This window comes from Micrasema longulum, unplaced genomic scaffold (assembly GCF_059751315.1).
Source record: "Micrasema longulum isolate JH-2025_06_02 unplaced genomic scaffold, ASM5975131v1 h1tg000681l, whole genome shotgun sequence".
Classification (NCBI taxonomy): Eukaryota; Metazoa; Arthropoda; class Insecta; order Trichoptera; family Brachycentridae; genus Micrasema; species Micrasema longulum.
Window position 1 is genome coordinate 283,637 of NW_028277877.1, and position 26,377 is coordinate 310,013.

The 26,377-nt window shown below is 31.7% G+C and overlaps 1 protein-coding gene across 1 annotated transcript; it reads left to right on the forward strand.

Moving 5' to 3' along the window:
• Positions 1-24,904, forward strand: LOC148279683 (uncharacterized). The gene is made up of 3 exons (XM_088229580.1): positions 1-358; positions 23,699-24,404; positions 24,769-24,904. Exons 1-3 carry the CDS (start codon positions 253-255, stop codon positions 24,902-24,904), a joined length of 948 nt encoding a protein of 315 aa, XP_088085706.1. The 5' UTR covers positions 1-252.
• Positions 24,905-26,377: the final 1,473 nt, after the last annotated feature.

Here is a 26,377-nt window from a genome sequence, read left to right on the forward strand (position 1 = left end):
AGTATTGGCCGAACCACCAATCGGCCTGGTGCCGCTAACGCGATTTAATTTTCGAACAAACATTACAAGATTTAAAATTTAACATCTTAATCGATCGAAAGACCCCTACACAAGAATTGTGTCAAATCAATCGAGTACATGTTTTATGGCTGTTGCGTTAGGCTCCTTACCATGTCCGGCTATTTATAGAACCACTTTCTTGATTTAAGATTTGAGAGTTCAGTAAAATTATTAAGACTTTGAGTTGCCGTAATGGGTTGCGCCAGCAGCGCCCCTCTGATGGGAGAGGGCGGCGCCCTGGGGGACATAAAAAACGCCGCTGGGGACCTCGTAGAAAGTGGAGAAAATGCATTACACGGTAAGTACTTACCTATTGGTATTTTTTTTAATATTTCAGACGGTACCTACCTTCCACAAAACCAAAGACGTAGGCGCTACAATTTCTACTATTTCAACGATAATGTTCAAATAATTCAGAAATATAGTAAGTGCATATGTTTAAAAAATATATAGGTGCACACCCACGCACAACGTTTGCACATGTGGGCTTTTCTGTATCTAAATACATAGTTTTTTTCGTTAAATTACATCGTTTATTATATCTGGTTTGAACAATTGGAAATGAAATCAAACGAATACTTATTTAATTTAATTTTGTATTTTGTGTTTGAAAGCGATACCAAATTTAATAAAACGCGTTTTTGTAGAACATTCACAAAGAATATTTTATTATTTTATCGTCTTTATCATAAAAATACAAAAGAAATGTAATTAGTACGGATTTAATAATAAACTTATTTTTTTAAATTCTGGTAGGTATACCTTCACATTATAATTTAGTTTGCAATGTTTTCCTTGTTGGGAAATTACAAACTAAGGAAATTCCATTTGTTCATAATAACAATTCAAACGCTTTTTCAGTCAGTAGGTATCTAGTTTTTTTCATTTTCATAAAGCATGTTTCAGCCATCTCCTATTAGGTCAGCATTTGATTCAGGCAGAGGAAAACTGGTCGAACTCTGTTGCTTTCCAAACACTAGGATAGGAGATCGTACTTTTGCCGTTGCCGGGCCTTCACACTTGCGAATCATTGACAGTCCCAGTCAGTTCAGTAGACAGGAGGCTCATTCTGTCACAATTTTGTTTTCGTAAGTGCGTTCGTTCGTCATATATCCATCTCACTCTAACGCAATCAAAATATTATTTCGCTCTCATTCCCTCTCATACTATACGACTGAATTTACGGAACGAATTAGCTACATTTTAAAATCAGAAAGTATAATTTGTAGCGTTAGCTTAGTTAGAATGTAAATTTACGTATAGAATTGTATAGCAATCGTACTGTATAAATCAGATAAATATTATTTATATAAGTGATGCAGACAATTTAATAAAATAAATTCGCTAAAAACTCACATAAGTTATCCAAAGAAGAACTATTTATATTTTTTTAAAGTTGAAATACTTGTTTATGTAAAACATTTAAGTTTGTAAGTGAAAATTCTTGATGAAAGTTCATTGTAATTTATTATATAAATAAACGACGAGTGATACTTTAATCCACAAATTAGACATTAAAACCTCTCTGTTGATATTTAAAAGTATTATCGTTCCCCGCATTGATTATTGCTCCAGTATTTTATATTTAAGTAATGAAGGAGATCTAAAGAGACTCCAAATAATACAAAACAAAGCGATGAGGATAATATTAAGATGTGGGAGATGAACAAAAGTTAAGAAAATGATTCAACTTCTAGATATCATGACAATTGATCAAAGAATCAAATTCAATGTTGTCAATGAAATAAACAAAATTATTAAAGGAATAGTTCCGAGATATTTTCAAAATAAACTAAAAATTAATGAGTTCTTTCATAACTATACAACAAGAGGATCTAAAAATATAAGACTGGAAAAGAAATCAAAAGCAATGTCCCAGAACTGCCTTATGTACAAGGGAATACAACTATTTGAGGAAATGCCAGAAAGCATAAAAAAATAAATTAATGTAAATATATTTCAAATTAAATGTAAAAAGTATATATGTGAAAAATATTAGGTAGTATATAGTGTAAATAGTGAATATAATTAATGAAAATGTACATATCAAACAGTTAATATTATAAATTAGGATATTAAGTGTATAATAGTGATAAATAATGTTAGAATAAGTATAGATGTAAATATTGTGTTGTAAATATATATTAGACTATGTTAATCATAGAACTAAATAAAATAAATAAAAAAATAAAAATTTGGAGTATCCAGTGACCGGTTTCATCGCTTTCGCGACATCTTCGAGACTGGCATATTTATTAAGGAGTTCAATGTATTTATACAAAACAGAGGTGAGGATAAATAATTCAAAATTATATAAAAGTAAATTAAATAAAGTTATTTTTATCTTAAGGATCATTATCAACATTTTTTGGCTTAACTATTTTGATGAGTTTAAGTATTTTATTTTTAGTGCGCCATACTTCGTGAGTGTAATTTTTGTAAATTATGATTTCTGAAAAACAAAGGGTGAAAAGTTGTTAGTATTACAATAGTAAAAATATATGAAAATTTAATTTCATATAATTTTAAATTATCTATCCTTACCTCTGTTTTGTGTAAATACATTGAACTCATTAATAAAGATACCAGTCTCGAAGATGTCGCGAAAGCGATGAAACCAGTCGTTGGATATTTCAAATTTGTGGATTAAAGTATCACTCGTCTTTTATATATATATTAAACTTGTTTATGTATTATGTTTATTATATTTCAAGCTATTAGTAAATTATTAATCATGGTCAACATTATAAAGCAAATAAAATGTCATAAACAAAAGCTTTTTGTTTTTAGATTTAGAAAAAAATAACATTTGCTTGATTTGGTATGTAAAACATTAACTGGTTATTGAAGCTCGTCGAATCGAATTACGTTTTCTAAATAGAAAGATAAACCGTTCAAATGCTGTTGTATATTATTTGTATATACTTAACAGTTGTATTAAGTTGTAAAACTTTAGTTTTTACACATACGGTTACGTGTGGGATACGAAACACGTCAGATAAACAATCGGCATCTCTATTTTATTTTATTAGATAATTCAATAAAGTTGGGTACATATATACTTTTTAAGAATAAGTAATTTGTGGATATTCGTCCCTACAATTATTTTCAATTACATAATCACACGAAATAGATAAAATTACATTTGACATGTGATTGATTTTATTTATTTCAAAAATTCAAACCATTCTATACATTTTAGATATTTTTTATTCGGTAATACCCGAAAAAAAAATCCTTAACTTACATGTATTACTTCCCTATGTAAAAATACCTAACAAAGTTCCAACGACTTGGAGAACAATATAAATTTGGTTAGATAAGAAAAGCTACCAATCCCATACAATGGGTGTGAAAGTGAATATTCGTGTTCAGACAAATGCCCTACGAAATATAAATTAATATGTTAGCTTCAAAAATACATTTGAATGAAAAATTTGTACTGTTGTCATTCGTTAACAGATCTTCCGATCCACTTGAATAGTGTTCGGCATTTGGTGTCCTGCTATCATTGATACCTTTGATTACTTTTAAATTTATTGCAACAGAGAGAGAAAACATTTTTGAGAAGGGAATATGAGAGTCTAGGCAATTACAGGGCTTATGACCTGTCATTGGCTGGTTTAAGTGGCCACTTAACACACTGTGTAACATTCACCATTCTGCTTATGTTTGAACATCCACATTTCCTCAACTCTTCCATCTGTTGACTTTTGTGAAGTAAAAGAGCTGAAACCTTTATAATGTGGGTGAGATTCATCCGGCTGAACCAATTCACCTACTAGGCAACGTCTGAAAACAATTTTTAAATTTTGTATACTTCTTCTTTTACCAGGTAGTTAATTCAATAATATTTTGAGTATGTCCAAATGCTTGTAGACTAGCGTTTAGATTTTCTCCCTAGGGAGTTGTTCATATTTATATTTAAATATGAACAGCTAATTAATATTTAAATTTAAATATAATAATAATATTTCAATTCAAATATGAACAGCTCCCTAGGGAGAAAATCCAGCCAGTCTGCAAGCATTTAGACATACTCAAAACATCGTTGTATACATCACGTTTAATATATTAAATATACCACCTTATTATTATTTTTTAGTTATATATTACCAACATACCAACCATGTTTATTTTTACATAACCCATATATAATATTACTGATAAATAGCTAAGTTTATAAAGCTTTTACACGTATCTAGAGCGGGTCTTTGTTCTGTAGCATTTACTTTTTGTGCCCAATTAAAATATAAGCGGCCTGCCGGCCTCACGAATGTCAGAAATCTGATTTATTTTAGTTAAGAGAGGTTCAATGAAAGTAAAAGTCATTTGCCTACTTTAGAAAAAAACTACACGCAAACTTTTTATGTTGATGACGTAATAATAATATGCTTACTGGTAGTTTCACTCATTTATCATTATTCCTGAATAACGTTTTTGGGAATATTCGAAAGAATCAAATAATTTATATTTTTTATGTATAAGTTTCTAAGAAAAAAAAAATTCACTTAAAAAAACTGGTAAATTACAAATCGCAATAGTCAATGTTTAAAAAAAAAAACTAGATTCGTTCATTTTTAATATAAATATTACATCTACCACGATTAAACCAAACATTGAAAACAATCCAATACTATTTTAACATTGCTAGGCTGTAAATAATAAATCCTTTACATTTTAGACCGTAAAACGATTTTCTTCATCTTTATTCAAATACGCTCCTAATAGTGCATAATACAATCAATTGGCACAAAAACTGCAGCGAGATTCTATTATTATTATTTTAAGACAATTTGACTTGCGCCTTAGATCAGGGATGAAACATCTACCATATGCACATAGAAATATTAGTTTTGTACTTCGTACATGTCAGGTATTTAAAGACATCGCGTGTATTAAAATGGTCTACTTTGCTTATGTTCGCAGTTTGCTCGAGTATGCCTCTTCTGTTTGGTCTCCACAATATGTCACACATAAAGAAAGGTTCGAGAAACTTCAATGGACATTTCTTAGACATCTTAACTGGAGATGCAGGAATACCGATCTCAATTATATGTCTTCCTGCAAAAAGCACCACTTGCTTAGTTTAGAAGATCGCCGTCTACTATTAGGGGGTCCTTCATGACATACTAGGTGGACGCCTCCATAGTCCGGCTCTTATGTCGGAGTTATCATTAAATGTCCCTGGCTTCCGCACCCGTCACACGTCGAGCTCTCTATTTCATGTGCCAGAAGTTCGTACAAACTATGCCCAGAACTCTCCACTTGTTCGTTTAACTCGTGAATATAATTTAAACTTTCCCCTCATTGATCCGTTTGATTGTCACAAATAAACATTTAAAATGCGCGTTTTAAAACATACTTTTTTGTCTTATACTTAGTTTCTATAATAAAATCTTATTTTATCTCTAATTCTTAAAAATTTTTATACATTTTTATATTTTTGACACTTGTGCAGTAATATTTACACACATGTCCACCCTCATTCCAATATGACACCCACCCACCCCCCCTCTCACACACTTACACTCACACAAACACACTAGTATGTATTGTACGTGTATTTAATGTATTCCTGTGGATGTCTGTCTTGGTTTTATTCTCTGTATATTTTATTTGTTATATTTTTTTACATGTAGTTGATATCCCCAATAAATCAAATAAAAAATATAAAAAAATAAAAAGTATTGCTAGCCCAAAGCAACAGTAAGATCTACACATGAATTCATATTTTCAAATAATAAAATAATGCAGTTAGGTAGTCAACCTATGTGAAATTATAGTATTCATAATCGACTTCAAATAATTTACTTCAGTCATTTACACACCTCAAAGTTTGACCATCTCAGAATATGTTCAGAATATCTACAATTTCTTGTAGAGCAGAAAATTTTCTTTGGGATGACTTAACCTTAAATATTTTATTTTACTTTTGGTGATCATTTTTTGATTTGGAAAAAAACGGACACAAATTATTTTGCATTTGCATTTGCATTTTGCATTTGCATTTTTGCATTTTTTGCATTTTTCGCATTTTTTTTTTTGCACCACAACAGGCCAGGAGGCCTAATTACAGTGGTGAATTACATCACAGAGCACCCAGGCTTGAGAAAAATCACATTTTAATTTTTGTGTTCTCACCGGGAATCGAACCCGGAACCTTCCGTGCGTGAATCAAGCGTCTTGACCACTACGCCACGGAGGCCGCCGGAGGATGCTAACACCTAATATACAAATGCATTATCGATATAGGTAAGTACTAGAAATATTAATCCATGCATAAATTCGAACCGAGACATACACATCGAGGCTTTTTTTCAAGCCAATCAACAGGCTTATGAAAACCCTAACAGATTGGCATTAGTAAATATATATTTTAATAACTCTTAATCTAAATAATCTTAAAATCTATTCAAATTTACAAAGGTATAATTATGGCATAATCTAGGCGGACATGGTAAGTGTGTCATCGCGAATCAGGAGTGTCAACACCGCTTGCTTCTTGAATGCTTGCCCTTGCTGTAGGAACACATCGACAGTACCGTTTAATGAGATTTTGTTCACTGTTCCGAGGATCCTTAGCAGACGGGAAAAGAAACCGATGTTGGTTTTATAATTTTCCACAGCAAAGACAGCATTGGTACGCAAGTTACGGTGAGGTGCATTAAGGTTAATCTGAGCAAGAATATCATGGGCATCTATAATAATAATTATTATATTAATAATATTTGGCTGATTTATATGGCGCCATTTTTGTAACAAAATCACCTTAAGGGCGCTTTACAATTGTATACCTAAACTTACATTTTACATTTTTGTGTATTCCATCACAGTAATCTAGACGCGAAACGACATAAGCATTTACAAGAGCTTAAGTTGCATCTATAGAAATATTTCTCCGCACGGATTTGATCTGTCGGAGATGGAAGAAACCAGCACTTACCGTTTTATTGACCTGAGAATGAAGAGAAAGATCTGAATCTAAATGAACACCCAGTAGTTTAACATTTATACTAGGGGTCTATACAGTTAAATATTAATTTGTGCAAGAATATCAAACGGCCAAAATCCTTCTGAATTCTAAACCAAAGATATGAAAGTACTCTAGACGATCATAATAGTTGATTATGAAAGTACATATTTGATCTAATTCTAAATATTAACGATTCAAAATATTACCGTTACATCGATTCAATCCGCGTTATATGAATATTATAATTAGAAGACAATATTATAGAATTAAATTCAAGAAAGCTACGAACAAATGATTTATACAATGTAATTGCAATTTTCGGGATTTTGAATGGCTTAGATATGCACAAAATAAATCCACAGATTTTGGACGTTTTCTTGGAAATGTGATCAATGTGATGGTTGAATTTAAGTTTGCTATCAAAAAGTATCCCAAGATCTCGAGTTGTCTCGACGTTCATTAAAATTGTGTTGTCGATTGAATAATTGAAAACGATTTTATTTATGTTTCTTGTAAATTTAACAGACATACATTTATATATATTAAAAAAATAGTCTTTTTCATGACACCAAGATAATAAATAATATGAGTCATTTTGTAGTTTATGACAGTCATAAATTGATTTTATAATTTTGAATATTTAAGGTCATCCGCAAATAAAAGAAATTTGGAAAATTTAATTTTTACTGACAGAATGCATTAAGTCATTAAAACAAGTTCCGAAATAATTGCAATTAAACCTCATTTACACTTTCAATGCATTATTTCTTCCATGATTTTTTTTAAGCTTTGAAAGAGTAACTTTATTTCTAGACACAGCATAAAATTTTTAATCGACATCTTGCACCTATATTTAAAAATGTTTGAAATATATAAGGACTGTTGACTTAATGCATTCTGTCAGTGTAGCCTCGATATTATGTAATATTTATGAGTAGCTACGTAGGTAAGAACGTATATCCTTAATAAAAAACTAATGAATTCATTGTTTTCTAGTTAGTTATTAAATAACGTATATTATTAACATAATCATAAACGCTTGATAAATATTCTGGTCTCAATTTTATGTCTAACCTTAGATGGTTATCATAATAAAATAAATTACATTTACAATACTGATATTTTTGTTATTTGCTGATTGCAAAGATAATTACTGAAGCTTTGAAGTCAATATCAGACCACTACCACTATAGTTTAATATAGATGATATCTGCGTCTATCGCGATCGTCATTCAGGTACTCAACTATTATTGATTTTCCTATAAGTCAATCAAAATTGGGTTCATATTTTAGTAAGATTAGATTATTAATACACACTGCTGACTGTCGGCAGCTGACAAAGAGGCGAGAGCCCGTATTACAATAGGAAGTTGACATTTATTTTTAATTTCATCTACGAATTAAGTTTTCTGTATGAAAAATGTTCAATTATAGGTTATTGACGAAGTTACTTTAAATTTTAACTTAAATACATACATTTTCGTTCCAAAATATTGATTTTACTTGATACCATCTCGACATGTACCGATGAAAACAGCGTTTGTTATTGAGGACCGTTTTAACAAAGCGAAATATCCACAAAATGTAAATTTTTCACGAGAAGGTTTTTTCATGTTAAAAATAAAACTATTACGATTTTAAATAAAATAAGAATTTATTTTTTTAGATATATAAAATCCTTACACATGTACTTAAAATCGACAATGTAGAATCAGTTAAAATATTTTTTTAAATGTTCTAAATTCACGAATTTTCACAAATAAGAAATATCTACATATTTTTGTGGCAGGAATGTATGGAAACTTGATTTATTGTTGGGAATTAAATAAGTTTAATTTTGCATGAAATCATTTGAAACTGTTTTTTTGTACAATTATATGTCTACTGACATATCTAAGTACCTATGTAAATATACACATTTAGGTATTTATACCCGTGTGCAGAGACAAAACTTAAGGTGAGGAAAGTACATTCTAATCTCAAATGCGGAGAATAACCCGAAGATGAAGACAATAGAATGTACTTTCCTCACCTTAAGGTTTGTCTCTGCATACGGGTATCCTCCTATATATTTTTTACATACACAATAGCACAAATAAAGTGATAACAAAATATATTTCAAACAATATTATTTTATTATTATTATTATACTTCCTTTTTCTTGGCTGAAATCATGTATTGTTTGTGATTTTTTTTCGATTAAAAAAAACTTAACACCCCAAAAAATATGTAGACATTTCGTTTTGTGAAAACTCTATGTAGTGTAGATATTTCGTTTTGTAAAAATTCACGATATTTGAACAGCTACAACTTCGCATATATATCGTTTTATTAAAGTTTTATTTCACCAATCGATAAAGCTCAACGTAGAAATTTCACTTTGTGACAACGGTCCTCAATTGTAGTCCCGGGCCCGTGTTACAATGGGAAGTTAACATTTATCTTCAATTTTATCTACTAAGTAAAATTAAGTTTTCTCTGTGAAAAGCAGAATATGCATACATTTTTTCTTTTAAACATGTTCAATTATAGGTTGCCGATGAAGATATATACTCATTTTCGTACACAAACATAGATTTTTCTTTAAGAAAGTCGAAGATAACTCTATTAACTTCTCACTGTAATCGGGACCCTGGGGTTATCTTCAGTTGCCCATAAAATAAACGCCAATTTTCTGAATCAAAAATTAAACGTACTCCTATCAAAATCAACAGATGAAAGAATTGAAGAAATATGAGTATGGATATCAAACGTTATTAGGAATGTTACACAGTGTCTTAAGTGGCCATTTAATTCGTTATTTTAAGCGACCTTTTTACATACTGTGTAACATCCACCATTTTGCCTATGTTTGAACATCCATATTTCTTCTTTTCTTTCATCTGTTGAATTTATGTGTCTTGGACTCCAGATCAGCTCACGCTCTACCACAGCTTGTTAACACATTTTTTAACGCGGTTATTTACGACTTATAGAAAATGGACCCAAAATTTAAATATAAGAATGCAAATGTTTCGCTTTTAAAAAATAAAGCTAAGTAAAAAACTACGTTAAAAAATCAAATGAAGCTATAAATTCCAATGATAAAATAAAATGTCGCGGAGTACATAGTAATAAAATAGAAAATTATTTTTCAATCATTCCCAATATGCAACAAAAATAATTCATTTTCGGGAAGATTAAGAAATATTTATTCATTCAAAGTTACACTCGTTTAAATATTGATGAACTTTTTAAGGATTTTTATGCTGTGTCCGTGTCAAGCCATAATAATTATCAATAAAAAATACATAGTAAAATATGTTAGATGTATTATGAACTAGTATTCTTATCTATCAAATAATCATTTATCCACATATAAATCACTGCTCGTCAATACTTGTTTTTTATAATGAATCGGAAATCTTACAATTCTACAGGATAAGACGATGAGGATTGTACTCAAAACAAATTAATATTCGACTGTGGAAATAAAGTATAAATAAATTTACTTTCTCACAGTAAAGCAACAAATAAAATATAATGTAGATTTTTTTATTGATAAGATAATAATGAAGGTCTTAAATAAAAAAATATACGTATAAAATTTCTGTATAAAATATTAAACTACAAAGTAGATACTAACCTTCTAAATAAAATACAAATAAATGCAGGATTGAGAACACTCAGACATCGGGAAATATTTAAACTGCCTTTGTTTTCAAATAATGCTACATACCACACACCTATGGCCCGCATGTGTCGGGAATATAATATATACTGCCGAAACAATAAAATTGACATTTTTCATGATACTCTCTCAGCTTTTGCGAATAATCTCTTAGGAATAAATCTTATTCAATAAGTACACACGTACAACTTATTTTTTATTGCATTGTATCCTGTATAAACAAAAATATTAAAAAATATTTATTACAACTTAACGTATAAATCTATTTTGTGTAATTCTATAATTGAAGATATATATGCATGTTAAATTATTTCGACGAATGCTTTTAAATTGTATGTTTTCTAGTATGTATCTTTGTTGAATTACCTAATAAAATAAAATAAAATAAAATAAATAATACCTTAGAGTATGAACGAGCCATGCAAACGAAATTAGGGATAAATAAGTTTTTTCTCGAAATTTACCGTACAAGGTTTTAAAACTGTACAATAAAAGTTACCCGAGGAAATAAAAGAAACGGAAAAAATATTTCTGTACTTCTGTTCTTTCCACTATAATATATGTACGTACTTTATGTTTAGTATACCCATATATTTTGTACTAAAATGTAAAGATAATAAGAAAGTAAGTCAAAAGTGATGGTATTTGAAAGGGATAGTGAGGTTACTGACTGCATAATAAATGTAAACAACGAATGTCTCGAGCAAGTAGAAGAATTTGTGTACCTGGGAAGCATGTTTTCAAGAGATGGAAGAGTAGAAAAAGATGTTGAAAGAAGAGTGAATGCGGGCAACAAAATGAACGGAGCACTAAGCACAGTAATTTCTAATAAAAATATGTCAATCGAAGCTAAACTGGCAGTGCACAACGGAGTTTTAGTCTCAACACTTATGTATGGAAGTGAAACATGGAACTGGCAGAGGAAGGATGAAAGCCGAGTGAACGCGGTTGAAATGCGATCTCTTAGACGAATGTGTGGGAAATCAATGTATGACAGGGTTACGAATGATGAAATCAGGCGAGAGTGTAAATCTGAAACAAGTATAATTGATAAGATTAAGAAAGGGTCTCTGAGATGGTTTGGTCACGTAGAACGAATGGACGACGAGAGAATGGTAAAACAAGTATATATGGCAAAAATGAACGGCAACGTTAGACGAGGACGACCAAGGAAGACGTGGCATGATCAGATAAACCAAAATCTTAAGTCTGGTCATGTCAAAAGCAGACAGAACCGAAGGGCATGTATGACAAGATGTATGAATGTGGAAGAGGCTAGGAGTGTATGCCAGGATAGACGTGTGTGGCGTTATATTCTCTCTGCCTACCCCTACGGGGAAATGGCGTGATGGTAGTAGTAGTAGTAGTAGTAATATTTTTCTTTTTCTTCTAAAAATCATCAATATTGTTTGCGACTTCTGTGTAAAATACATGTCTGTCTTTATTTGTTTATATGTATGTAAAACATGTAAAAGCCTAAAAGGCGTTTAAATAAATAAATTAACTTGAAATGTTTCTGATATTTTTTATATGCAAATTTTAATATTTTTGAATGTTCATATTAGTTCTTAACGTGTTATGAATTAATTAATCAAAAATAAATTAATAATAAAAAAGCACATTTATGGGAAACCGTTTTTCCCTGTCAAAACTTCTACAGTATTTTATTTATATATTTATTAAGGAAATCAGACAGTCTTTTATAAAATCCAAGATACAAAATACAATTTGAAAAAGTAAGACCAATTTCAGATTTCACATGAATTTTTTATGAATGCAGAAGGACAGGGGAAAAATAATTCAATTATAAAAAAATAAATATAAAAAAATATAAATATTAAATAAAAAGTACATAAAAGGGAGATGACATTGTACAGCTCCAACTATACTTTCCTCCCCTCTCTCTCTGCTTCTATGAATATTTATATTTCTTGGTAAAAAATCACAACCTACAATAATTAATTAGATGCAGGTAGTAGATGTAAATATGAAGAAATAAAGATTAAGAGTACGAATTGATGGAATAATAGTAATTTTTGACATTTTTTACGTATAACAACACTCATAAGTCAATTTGTCAGTTGTTTAGCGCCAAAAATTATGACTTACAGTTCATTAATCCTTTGAGAGCTCATATTGGTGTTTGTTTGTGTACAATCTGTTGTTTTTTTTACATTTTATCAATAAAGGACGAATTTTATAAATTGCTTGCATATTAAACAGTGTTTTGGAGTTGGTTTAAATCATCTTTAGTGAACATACATTAATGACTCAGAAGGAGATAGCAAATCAATGTTTTGTGTCAGTCAGCAAGATTATTAAGCAGAAATTAGAAACAGGGTCAGTTGAAGCAAAGAGAATTGGCAAATGTGGAAAAAACCGGAAAACTAGTGTCCGAGATGAAATATCTTTAAAAAGAAATAGTAAGTTAAACCCAAGAAAAACAATTTACCAACTTCAACGAGATTTGGCAGCTACTGGGGTGATGATACATGACTCAACAGTACGAAGTATTGCAATGATAAAAAGATAACTCTTTAAGACTGACCTGGAAATTCACCTGACTTTTACCCTTTAGAAAAATTGTGGGCGATTTCTAAATCTAAGATACAAAAATTGGACTGCACTACCAAGATAAAGATGATAGAAGCTGTTATTCAGGCGTGGTTTCGAGGTGACAGAATAAAAGAAAATTGCTGAAGTTTACTTGATTCCATGCCAAAACATGTTCAGACTGAAAAGCATACATCCTATTAAATAAAAATAAAAATATTATTATACATCACCTTTAACTAAAAATATTAATAAAAAACGTATTTTATGATTACAAGGAATTTTATTCCGTTAATTCGCACAATATTGTATTATTTTCACAACTGTTTTTATTTGGTCCAGTATTTGAGCAAAACAAACCGCAGACCGTTTACCGCGATACTAACATAATGTATATGTATATTAATTCACCCTCGGGTTAACTGCTACCCTTTCTCTTCTCTCATTAGTTCTGCTTGAAGGCAAGACAGCCAAAATCGATCGATCAGACTATTATACAATTTGTAGGTAAACGCTTGTATATAAACATGGAGGAACCTTCATTATACTGCTTCATAATTCAAACACATTTACCTGACATGAAATTACTGGACTTAAATTCTTCCGAAGGTTGTGGTATTTTTATCGTTTCGCAAATTTATAATAAAATTTCTACACACGTGCGTGTTGGCTCTTACTTCGAGAAACCCTCATTGATTTTCATCAGTACCTACGTACATAATAGCAACAACAGTCGTTTTGTAGTTCTATTATTATTCTTAGTGGTGGGGGTCAGTGGTGTGCAAGCTCCTGACGTCACTGCGATCTGTGAAGATCTATTGTGACGGGTCTCCGTGAATAGTTCTCGCTCTCCAAGCCCAGGGTACGTATTCTGATGGGAAGTTATAATGTATCTTAAATTCTATCCACAAAGTAAAATTTAGTTTTCTGAATGAAAAACAAAATATGTTTACAATTTGTTTTCTAAACATGTTTAATTACCGATTACCGACGAAGATACTTTGAATTTTCATACAAATATACACACTTTCATAAATAAATATCGAAGTTGGTTTATACCGTCTCAGTATATACCGATGAAGATAGCCGTTCATAATCGCGGCCCAGATCCGGAAAGTATTGGGCTATTAGGTAGGGGGCGAGCTCTTTAACATTCTCGGGTATTTTGTGGTATTGATACTAAAACTCTTTCTCAGCAATAAAAAATCCGTCCAGTTTTAGGGTGCGGAAACGGGACTACGAAACCTCGATTTTCTTGATTTTAATTGAGCGTAATCAGTGCGATTTGCAGTTGTCTTTTTTGCACAATATTGGGAATGCATCTGCGTGAGAGACTGAAAAACCATGTTCAAATACCTATTTATCAAATTTCTCTGACACCATATACCTTTCCTTTCTACTACATTAATTATTCATAATAAGAAGTGTTGTAATTTGGTAAGGTATTTAAAATAAAACACTTTTATAGGATTTCATTGTACTTTTTTTTTATATACATATTTTTTATTTCAATTCTACTTTATCAGAATTGATTTGTAATTACGTTACTTTTCTTGTTCTAAATAGAAATCCTCAATACTTATTAAATACCCCCATAAACTATTAGCATTATTTAGCACTTATATCATTAAACAGAAATTATTGTTATAATAATATGAGGAAACTTTGTAAAATAACATTTAAGTTATTTATTTATTTATTTTAAAGAAACAAACAGTCGAAAATGATATAGTAACATTAAAAAAATACAGTTTAAAGACAGACCAGCAAAGTTTCTAAATAAGAATCATACATATTATTGAATTGTGTTACAACAAAAGGGTGTGTTTATGTGTATTTGTATGAGAGTAAGTGTAGATGTGTATTAATGTGGGAGTAAGGGTTCAGGTGTGTGTAAGTGTGAGCATCATTAAATAGTAAGTGGTATCGTATCGCAGCCAGAAATAAAGAGTCTTAATTTATTTTTAAATAAATTAAGGGGCATGTAAAATATATCTTTAGATGAAAAAAAGCATTACAGTTAGAGCATGAACGATAGAGGAAAGAGTGTTGTGCATAGTTAGTGCTACAGACTGGCAGATGGAACAAATACTTATTTCTTGTCACGCGAAAGGGGACATTGAGATTGATTTTTGAAATTAATTAATTAAGTTAGTTTGATAATGTCCCAACAAGACGAAACGCGTCACATATATTTTTTTTAAATACCTTACCGAATTTGAATATGGAATCCTACCAATTATCTGCATACATAATAAATAAAACAGTGTTATGTTAATTTTTCATCATTAATTCATATTTCTGCAATTTTTTTTTGTACGTTGTATAGCCTTTTCACCATTTATAAATATTTTTTTTAACATAATTTTTAAAACCTGCATACTAACGATAATCTCAATCAGAGTATCATAAACGTAATGGAAATTGCCTAGAGGTAGGCGTCTTTAAATTACGTTAGACGATACAATATATTATAACAATATTATATAATTATTATTAAATATAGGTATATGTTGCTGATATATCTTATTTAGTAAAAAAATTGATCGCTTTTTTCTTTTCGTTTGTATTTAGTACTCATATTTGTATTCGTCATATCTTTGATCTTCGCAAATTTGACCACATAACCGAGTGTCGCACGCAACTACACTGGCTCAGTATCAGGCATGGAAGAAACATTCACATTCTATCACTTCTTCACAATATTTTAAATAATCCCACTTCGCCTGTTTATCTGAGAGAGCTCATCCAACCTCTTTCACAACACGGACTATCTCTTAGTTCTAGTAACGAGAGAACCCTTTTAATACCCTGTCATAGCTCTAATTTTCTTGCCTTCTCTTTCACATTAGTAGCCGCTCGATTGTGGAATAATCTATCCACTAATGTTAGAGACGCCCCCTTCTTTATTTACATTTAAGTCAAGATTAAAATGTCACTATCTAAATATTTAAATTGTTCCTTTATCCTTCTTCTTTCCTTCCCATCCCCTCTCCTCTCTTCATAGTATAGTGTTAATTTTTAAAAATATATTTTTATTTTGTTAATCTTTGTATTTAATTTTTGTATAAAATTGTAAGATTCAATATGTGCATGTATTTATACTTTTCTCAAACTGAACGGTTTGGGTAGGTAGGAAGAAATTGCCTTAAGGAAATGTGCCCGCCCTTATATGTATATAAAGTGTCAAATAAAATAAAATAAATAGAACTGATTTTGATAAAATGTGGATTTTAAAATGGTTTTCAAAAGATTTAGTTATGTCCGTTTATTTTATTATTATTATTTTGAATCTTGAAATAGGGCATACATAAACATATTCTTGTGTGCTCTAATAATAACTATGTACATATATTTAATTTATAAGTTATTTAACCCTTATTTTTCTAACCTTCTATTTGAATTTCGTTTTTTTTTCTTCATAAATTGATTATTGTAATGAATATTTTTAAAAGACTTTTATTTATTTTATTTAAATACCTAGAGTAAACCTCAACCTATTGCATTGTGCCCATTTACTAGGTAATATTAAATAAGCATCCGTAACTTACTGTGGTACAATTTGGAAATTAACTCGTCTAACAAATTAGTAGAAGACATTCATAATAACTCAAGTGTTACGGTGAATACTCACATACTGATACAGCGTAACTTAATATATATTCCTGCCCCGGCCTACCTAGTAAAATATAAAAAATTCACAAAAAATACCAATGTCCAATTTAATAAATGGTCCAAAGCACAAATATTTTAAGTTTTTCCAATTTTTTGTAGACAAGAATTGGATTTCACCCCCTGGGGAGTTATCGAGATATTCATATTACAACAAAAACGATGCACATTTTTGAAAAGGGGATAAAGAAATCTAGGACTTTCGACCTGTCGTCAGCTGGTTTAAGTGGCTACTTTATAAACTGTGAAACATTTTATGTTCTACCACATTTTGTTTAATGTTCTCTGTCTTTGTTAATATGGTAAACTTCAAATATCGTAATAATTTATTGTACAATATAAAAGTGATGAAGTAAGATTTTTTAGATAAAATCGGTGTTCTAAAATGCATATTTCATGTTAGTTTTTGTGGTAGAATTTTTTTGTTTTTGCACCACAACAGATCACGAGGCCCGCTACATTTGCGAATTTAAACACAGCACACCCAAGCTTATATAAAACTCACACCAGCTTGTAGTGATTTTACTGGGAATCAAACTCGGAATCCTTAATCCATAACGCCAACATCTTAGTCATTACATAATGAGTGAAGTCAATCACATGGCATATTCGCCGTTTTATGTTTAGTACAAATTTTTGTAAAACTTGTTAAGGAAATATCACCCATTTTTAACGGAACTGATAGTGAAATGTTTCACTGACCTTTATATAATTTATTTTTTATTTTTTATTTAATGCACAAAATACACAATTTTACATAGACACAATTATATGTTTTTTTTTTATGTCCCGACTTGTTAGAAAATTCCGTGTTAAGTCGGGACTCTTAGATATATAAATCAAAAATCAAAAACATTTATTTACATATTAAAACAATATACAGGTAATCAAAAAAAAATATGCAAAATAATCAAAACAATATACAAAATATACAAAATAGCAATAGAAAAATAAAATTAATAAAAATTTGTAATCCATGTCGAAAATGGAATCGAAAATGGAATCAGACAGTGATGACATACACATATACGATATACGTATATGGATAATAATGAAAACAGCAGCGATGTTATGCATTTATTCCCGAAGCAATCTCATACAGTGGTCTCTACCCCTCGATACAATCCAGTTATGGATCTTCATCTTAAATATAGACGTTGTTTTGGAGAACTTAATATGTTCATCCAAGACGTTGAACACTCTTGGAGCTATATATGAAAAGTGTCTCCGAGCAAACATCGTACGCGTTCTCGGTATTAAGTAGTTTAGGTTACGCGAAAACCTCGTACGGGCATTCTGTTGGGACCTCCTTCCGTAGTCGCCTGACCAGAAAACTGTCAATACATTTTTGATAAAGATTTGACGAATATCAAGAACTTTTAACAATTGAAATAATGGTTCAGATGGGTAGGTCGGAGGGCATCGAAACATAACTCTAAGAATAAGTTTTTGCGTCTTGATTAGGGGGCTCATGACAACTGTCGAGCAACCTCCCCAGCCAATTATGCCATAAACAGCCACCGATTGAAAAAGCGCAAAGTGGACATTTTTAAGAGTGCTAACGTCCAGGATGTTTCTGAGTGAGCTAAAGACATGACACAGTTTTCTTAATCTAGATACCAGGGACTGAACCTGTGTCTCCCATCGCAAATTTCTGTCAATTACAATGCCTAGATACTTTATATTATCAACTGGTTTTAATAATTGGCACGAATTTCTAGAGTTTATATGAAGCTTTAAACTAGCAATGGCATCCCATTTCAATGTGAGGGATACTGTGCAAGTGTAATAAAAAATGGTTACTTATTATTTGATCCCATCAGCAATATCACCTTCGAAAAAGATTTGTTATATAACTGCATTGTAAAGTGTTGGAAATAATTGCACGAATGGAGAAATCTTTCTCTTATCAGTGCAAGGTAGTTCTCATACCACAATGTGAAGTATCGGCCAGGGCGGGCTACAGGCTGGGCACTGGGCAGTACATTCTACCTACATTGTGCACTGTACATGTGTACTACGTAGATATCATGGCCGATGCTCATGTAAAGAGTTCCACCCTCTCGCGTGACTACAGCTATGTTGATTCACGCCATGTTCAAGCAGTTAGGAGCTGTAATAACCAGAAGATTTGTACAAAACCCTTTCTTGAAGGCTGATGATATCGTGAAGATATAAAAGAAGTACTACGGGAATGAGTATGCTAAATCTATTTAAATTATCACTAAAAATAATAGATTCGTGAATGTTAATTGTTATTTGGCAAATAAAAATATATTTTTATATACCAATAATCAACTATAGTTTAATAGGTATGTAGGTAAATTAAGTTTTTATAGCTGAAGATAAATTATTATATTTATATAGTTCAGTATTCAAAGCTAAGACAAGAATTATCTACAAAATTAAGAAAAGGGACGCGTGTTAATGGATTCAGAAAACGACGAAGACAGATAAATACATGGCATGATCAAATCCAACAAATACTTGAAGATGAATAGGAAAAATCGGGCTGCGGGCATAAGAAGATGTATGAATATAGAAAAATTGAGGTTACAGAGTAGCGTGATTTTCTATCTTATCTGTCTACCCTTAAGGGGAACCATCGTGGTGGTTTGTTGTCGTTATTTCGGGACATGCGTAATTTTATAAAAAAAATATAAGGAACCCGTGTTTGAAAGCTAAAATCAAGTAAAATCGATTACCAGCTTCACCTTATAAAGTTTAAAATTACTCTACGCCACAATGTTTTAATTGAAAAAACATACCCACTTTTAACGAAAAATAATGAAATTACCTTTTGTAAAAAACAAGTGCATGAAAAAGGATATCGCTTTGCCGCTAAACAATTTTTCATTACGACATAAAAGCATTTGCAAGAAAAACCTATTTATAACAACGCTGCTATCACTAATGTCAGCCATCATGAATCTATTTGTGGGATAATGTTTTTCGCAAATCTATTAATGCACCTACATGAGTGGAAATGTCAGTAATGGAAGCGGACATTTGCATGTAATGACATTTGCATGTAATGACATTTCCAGTAGCCTGCAACAAACGCGACACAATAATTTGTTAGCCTTTTCCCGAAGGAATATTTAATCAGTTTTGTTTCCATAATAGCGTTTCTTAATACTGCCATTAACCACAGTTGTATGCAAACTATGTCTATTATGCATGCGTTTGATATAATATGCATATTTTAAATACGGGTGCAGTGCACATAAGCACATAAGAGTGCAAGGCAGATTAAATACATTACACTCCTCCCCCTGTATCGATTATATTGGTAGATATACCTACATGTACTTGTATTTCAGACAGACTGTATTGCTGTTTTTACAGAGTTCAATAAATTATTTTTACGGTGAAGTATTAGGAATAATACGTACATACCTCAGAGTAATAATTTGTTACCTTAGGTAAACATCTAGCCTCTGAGATAAACATCTAGCCACTTGCTCTTTCGTACTGCTAACACTGATAACATATAAACAGATCGTAGGAAAGTTTAGATGCCAAAATGTTTACATACATATCGACGCTGGAAAGGAAAAAGTTACCAAGCGACACGCAGCAACTTTACAGAGGAGCCAAATAAAGTTTTATTTTTTAACTAATAAGGAATCTAGTATTTTTTCATTAAAATTATGTAGGAATCACGCAAAAATAATGCGTATGTAGAAAAAAATAATTTTGTCTGTTTTGTAAAATTGCTACACGTCGCTTGGTAACTTTTTCATTTCAAGCGTCGATCTTAAAATGAATAGTCGGTAATATCAATTCATGCATGATTGAGAACACGCAGACATTAGGATATATTCAAATTGGGTTCATTCAAGCAATGCAACATACCATACACCTTTGGCCCGCATGTGTCGGGAATGTAACATATTCTGCAGAAATAGCAAAATCGATATGGGTATTTCATGTTTTTTTCCCAAATTTTGCGAATAATATCTTAGAAATAAAACAAAATTAACAATAGTGTGTAAGTATACGTGTAGAGTATATCTCATTTTCCACAAGCGACATAAAAATAAAAATAAAACGAATGTAACGAACGCACATGAACACACATTTACATACACACGAGTGAATACAAACGTCGGCGTCGGTCGCACACATACAATTTTGTAAACTATTTTCTTATATTTTCTTTTATAATATATAAAAAAGAAAAAATAAAAGAATTTGAGATCAATAAGTCACTCAGATACCAACATAATATTAAAATTCCTAAATTCCACACAAGTCACGGTCAAAATAGCTTTGTCTTCAAAAGTGTAAAAAATTATTATAATCTTCCCAATGAACTAAAAACTAATAAAAATAATATATCAATAAATACATTTAAAGTAAATCTAAATAAATTTTTTGAACACGTGTAAAAACTACATTAAATTTTAATTAGTATGAATATGAATGTATTATTGTTTTATGTTTTTTCTTTATATATCCTACGTTTTTATTTTTTCTCATATACTCTATAACATTATATAAACTCTTATAATAAACAATAAACAGCTACAACAGTGTAAGTCACTCTCCAAGCACAAAAGTTAGTCTCTTTTTTGGAGAGTTACAGTGATAACATTTACTAGATGTGTAAAAGTAGGTATGTATAGATTTTTTTTTAAATGTACCATTTATGAAATTTATTGATAAAAAAAAAAAAATGGCTCTAGTATTGTCAATATTTTTTAACATATATTTTATGTAATAGCTGTAAAAACCCAAATATTTTTTTATTTTTTTTTTTATTTTAAAAATGCAATAAAATTAATAAAATTACTAAAAAATACTAAATATACTAAATATATAATAAATAAAATAATTATCCATCTACTTTGTGTAATTCTGTAATTTTATTGATGTAAAATTATATCGACGAATATCTAAAAACTGTGCGTGTTTAAGTACGTGTCTTTGTTGAATTACCTTGTAAAATAAATAAGACATCATTTTTTTAAATTTTCATATATGCTTAATTTTATTTTTAATATTTTTGGCACCTGATTAATAATTCAATGTCGGTTGAATCATTAAGTGTATAAAAGTTTTATACGAGTAATAAAGGCGTAATAAATTTAGCTATATTTCCAGAACCGTTTTCTAGATTTCTAGCTGGGGAAAATTAATGACTATACAGTGACACACTTTTGTTAAGTGGAAAACCTTTGTTAAAAATCACTACCGAGAAACCTTAAATTAGCATGTAACTGCTAAAAAAAACTAAAACCTGACAAGGGCGCACGCGTTGTAAAGTGGTAGATTTTTATCAAAGGTTTAGTATTGGTGTTACTGAAAGTATAGGTAAATGTAAGATAATATTACATTACGTGTAAAAACAAATTATTATTCAAATAATCTTATGGATTTATATTACTTAACTGATTTATGTTTGAATTTTGATTATTAATTGCGCAGTGCGCACACAACACAAAGTCTGAATTTTAAAAATATTTTACGTAAGTAATTGCACATTTTATTTCATTTATTTCAAATACAAACACATACAGGGTGTTTTTTAAACCCTGTCACATCCAAAACCACGATGATCAGTATGGGCAAGAAGACATATTAGCATATTTAAAAAAATATTTAGAACAAGTATTTTTTTTTTCTTAAATTGCTTTTAATTAAATTATTTAAATAAATCACCAGTAAAAAAATGTACAGATAAAATGGAAACATGTATTTTTTAAATTTTTTATTTACATATATTTTTTGCACCACTACAGGCCAGGAGGCCCAATTACAGTGTTGAATTTAAGCACAAAACACCCAGACTTAAGAAAAATCACATTCATTTTTGTGTTCTCACCGGGAATCGAACCCAGAAACTTCCGTGCGTGAGTCAAGCGTCTTCACCGCTATACCACGGAGGCCGCCTAGTAAGTTATAATGCATTGATTATTTTAATTTAATCCAGAAAAACAACCACAACATTGCATACTACCTACATAATATTGTATCTTCACAAAATGTATTTTTAAATACCTACATAAAAATCATAAATAACTTTTAACCTTTCATAAATATGTTCATGAATAATATGGATTGTTTTTTGGCATGTTTCAATGTTTTAAATATCAATGTTTATTTACCTTCATTGGTCATCATCATCAAACAATCAGCGTATTAAATTCAGTAAGAAACCTATAAGCGAAGATGATAATTCTAAATAGGTAATCAGATCTAAAATATGGCCATGTACCTATTATACGTAATTTATAGTGTGTACCATGTTAAGTGTAAACCTTTATTTTTTCACTTGGACGTGAGTGTTGAGTTAAATTATTATTTATTATTTATTTATCTATTTTACAGAAAAAAACAGTCGACATTGATATAATAACATATTATAACTTTATATGACTGTAGATTTCAATAAATATATCAATAAACAATAATAAGAAAAACATAAAAAAGATACGGTTTAAAGACAGACCAGCGAAGTTTCTAAATAAAAATTATACATTTGAAATTGTGGTACAACAAAGGAGTGTGTTTATACTGTTTATGTGTATTTGTATGAGAGAATGTGTAGAGGTGTGTTGGTGTGCATTTGTGTGGGATTAAGTGTTTATGTATGTGTAAGTGTGAGCATCATTAAATAGCGAGTGGGATCGTATCGCAGCCAGAAACAATGAATCTTTATTTATTTTTAAATAAATTATGAATTAAACATGAATATATTTTATTAGTACGCATAGCACATAAGATTCATAATAATTATTCGTAAAATTTGTCATTTTCAGAAATGGGTGACGCCGCGGGGAAGATGGTCCACGAGGGAATGGATTACGTGAAGGGGGCAGTCTCCTCCGCCGCTGATGGCCTCCATTCCATGACGGGTCACGGGGGCGGAGCCACCGGAGCCCCCAGCGAGGGCGGGCAGGGCGCCGTGCCTCCCGACCTGCCGCTGGGTAACGGCAATGAGCCGGAGGCTATCAGGCACATTCCCCTGCGACCGCCCGACGGGGACATGAAGGACGCGATAGACGACATCATGAGCACCCCCGCGCACACCCCCGTCCCCGAGGAGGCCAGCCGCACCCTGGACAAGTTCAAGCCCACCCCCGTCCCGAGCTTCGAGAAGCCTCCCACCCCCAGCGCCACCATGGCTTCCCTGGCGGACATCCTGGAGGCGCCCATGGAGAAGATAGACGAGTCCTCCAGCGCTGTGACCTCGACCATCGACGATCTGACAGACGACCTGCTGAAGGATACCGAAGCGGTGGCGACCGATATGAAGACCGCCGCTGTCAACTTCATGAAGCAGAAGTTGCCGCCGCTGGAAGGTATTACGACGGAAGTGACGGAGAAGATATCTCCCCTCATGGCGGTGCTCGAGGCGATGAAGCCCGCGGGGACGGCGGAGGCGGCGACGGACGCGGAAGTTCAGCCCGAAGCGGCGGCTCCCCCCGCGGAAGAGGCGGAGCCGGAGGAGACCGTCGACCTAGAGTGAGTATCGCCAGCCATGCCATCTTCACATCGGACCCATTCGCGAGAACTTACATATACATAAGAGAAGCTAGCGATAACGGGTGATAACGAGTATATTTTCTTTAATTCCAATGCAGCTGAGACTTCGGTTTTCCTATAAGTAAGTCAGTTCGATTTATTACGCTTAGTAGGTTCGACCGTAGAATTTAGACCTAGATCACGCGGCATCGGTAGTCCGATTCTACTTGCGTAAACCCGCTATTGAAGCTTAGCTTTTCTGTACATACGCGATGAACTCACAGCCGCATTGTAGAGAGTCACGTGGCGGGCGGTGAGCGGTGGGCGGCGGGCGGCGGACTTTACATGTTCTGGTGATGTGCAGGTGCGACCTGAGGCCGACCAAGTGGGAGGCGCTGGCGGACGCCATCGTGGAGCTGCCCCCGCGGATGTCCATCGACCTGGGCACGGGCCAGCTGTACGCCGTGGTGGACGAGGAACCCAAGGGGCGCGCCTCGTAGGGCTGGCCGGCGCCCTCCGCGGCGCTCCGCTCCCGCGCCTCGTGCGACAGGGCGCCCCGCCCGCGCTAGGGCGTCGCACTCGACAGTGCTCCGCCACCATTCCGTGGACGTTACAGGAATAGTGCGATGTATCGAGTGGGCATTTCCTTACATGGTGATCTAGCAGTTTTTTCCTTGTGCTTAGATGTTCTACCCGAGCATAGTTATTTTGCGAAACGGAGAAAATTAATTCTAGGTGGTCTTTTTAAATATTTCTTGAAAGAAAACAAAACTATAACGACTTCGACAAACTGTTTATACAGTGTAGTCTCCGCCATATAAATTTCAAAACATTAATTCATCATGTTTCTCATTCAGTTAAGTATTATATTAGTTTATATCGCTTATCCTTAACCAACAACCGACACAAAGAAATAACTGCTAATCAACTAATGTATTTAGCATTTAAAGGACGTGATTTAATCATATGAACTAATATAATTCATTAAGGTTCTTGACTTTTATGTGATTAAAATATATAAAATAAGTTAATGTCTGCACAATGTGATACATTAAATGATAAATTAGAGTTAGGGGATAAGGTATACTTGGGTATAGAACACTGAACGTTTATCTTACTCAAAGCAGCAATTATTTAAAAAATCGTAACTTTTTTTCAGAGAACAGTTGTATATTTTAATAGATTATTGAACATAATTATGTATAAAAATATCCCATAAAAAAAAGAGTTGTTATATTTTGTCTGTGATAATTGAATAACATTTTAAAAGTTTTAGGTTAAATGGAAATGTTTCACCAAATAGTGCTGTTGAGGTAACCTAATTATATTTTATAAAAAATAATTATATTTTATTTACTAATTAGTTTATAATTAAGGCATTGATTTTTGAACTTATGCACACAGTTGTAGATTTTAGTAAACATCACAAGCTGATAATATTTCTAATAAAGAAAAATATGAATTGTAGATATAATTCAATAGTTACAGTACATAAACATATTATTGATTAGTATCTATAATAATATGGCTTTTTAATAACATTTTTTGTAGATTGTTTTCATAATTTTCGTAAATAATTAGCGGCTTTGGTTTACGTTAATTTTATTTATTCAAAATCTACTTGCAAAATCGAAATAAAAAATGCATAATGTATGTAATTTAACATAATATACGGCAACAACATTTTTACTAAGACTGTAATTTTAAAAAAAATCCTTGAAATATTATGCTATAGTTTCTGAGTAATATTTCGTATATAAAAGGTAATTTTAATTAGTTACCAATTTCCATTTGCCATTGAAAATTTTCAATAATAATAATTACCCATACCTGTTTTTTTTTTTTCATGTTTACAATACATTATTGGATCGTAAACATAATTATGTTGTATTTGTATATATTTGATAGTGTTAATATACTTTTTTTACATAAACGATTTTTCATACATTTAAATATCGTAAAATCTGTTTTTG

Excerpts from the sequence above, each read along its gene's own strand:
- LOC148279683 (XM_088229580.1), top strand. The coding sequence starts at position 253 with ATGGGTTGCGCCAGCAGCGCCCCTCTGATGGGAGAGGGCGGCGCCCTG. Across the intron at positions 359-23,698 it reads TGGAGAAAATGCATTACACG|AAATGGGTGACGCCGCGGGG; the intron begins GTAAGTACTTAC and ends TGTCATTTTCAG. Across the intron at positions 24,405-24,768 it reads GAGGAGACCGTCGACCTAGA|GTGCGACCTGAGGCCGACCA; the intron begins GTGAGTATCGCC and ends GGTGATGTGCAG.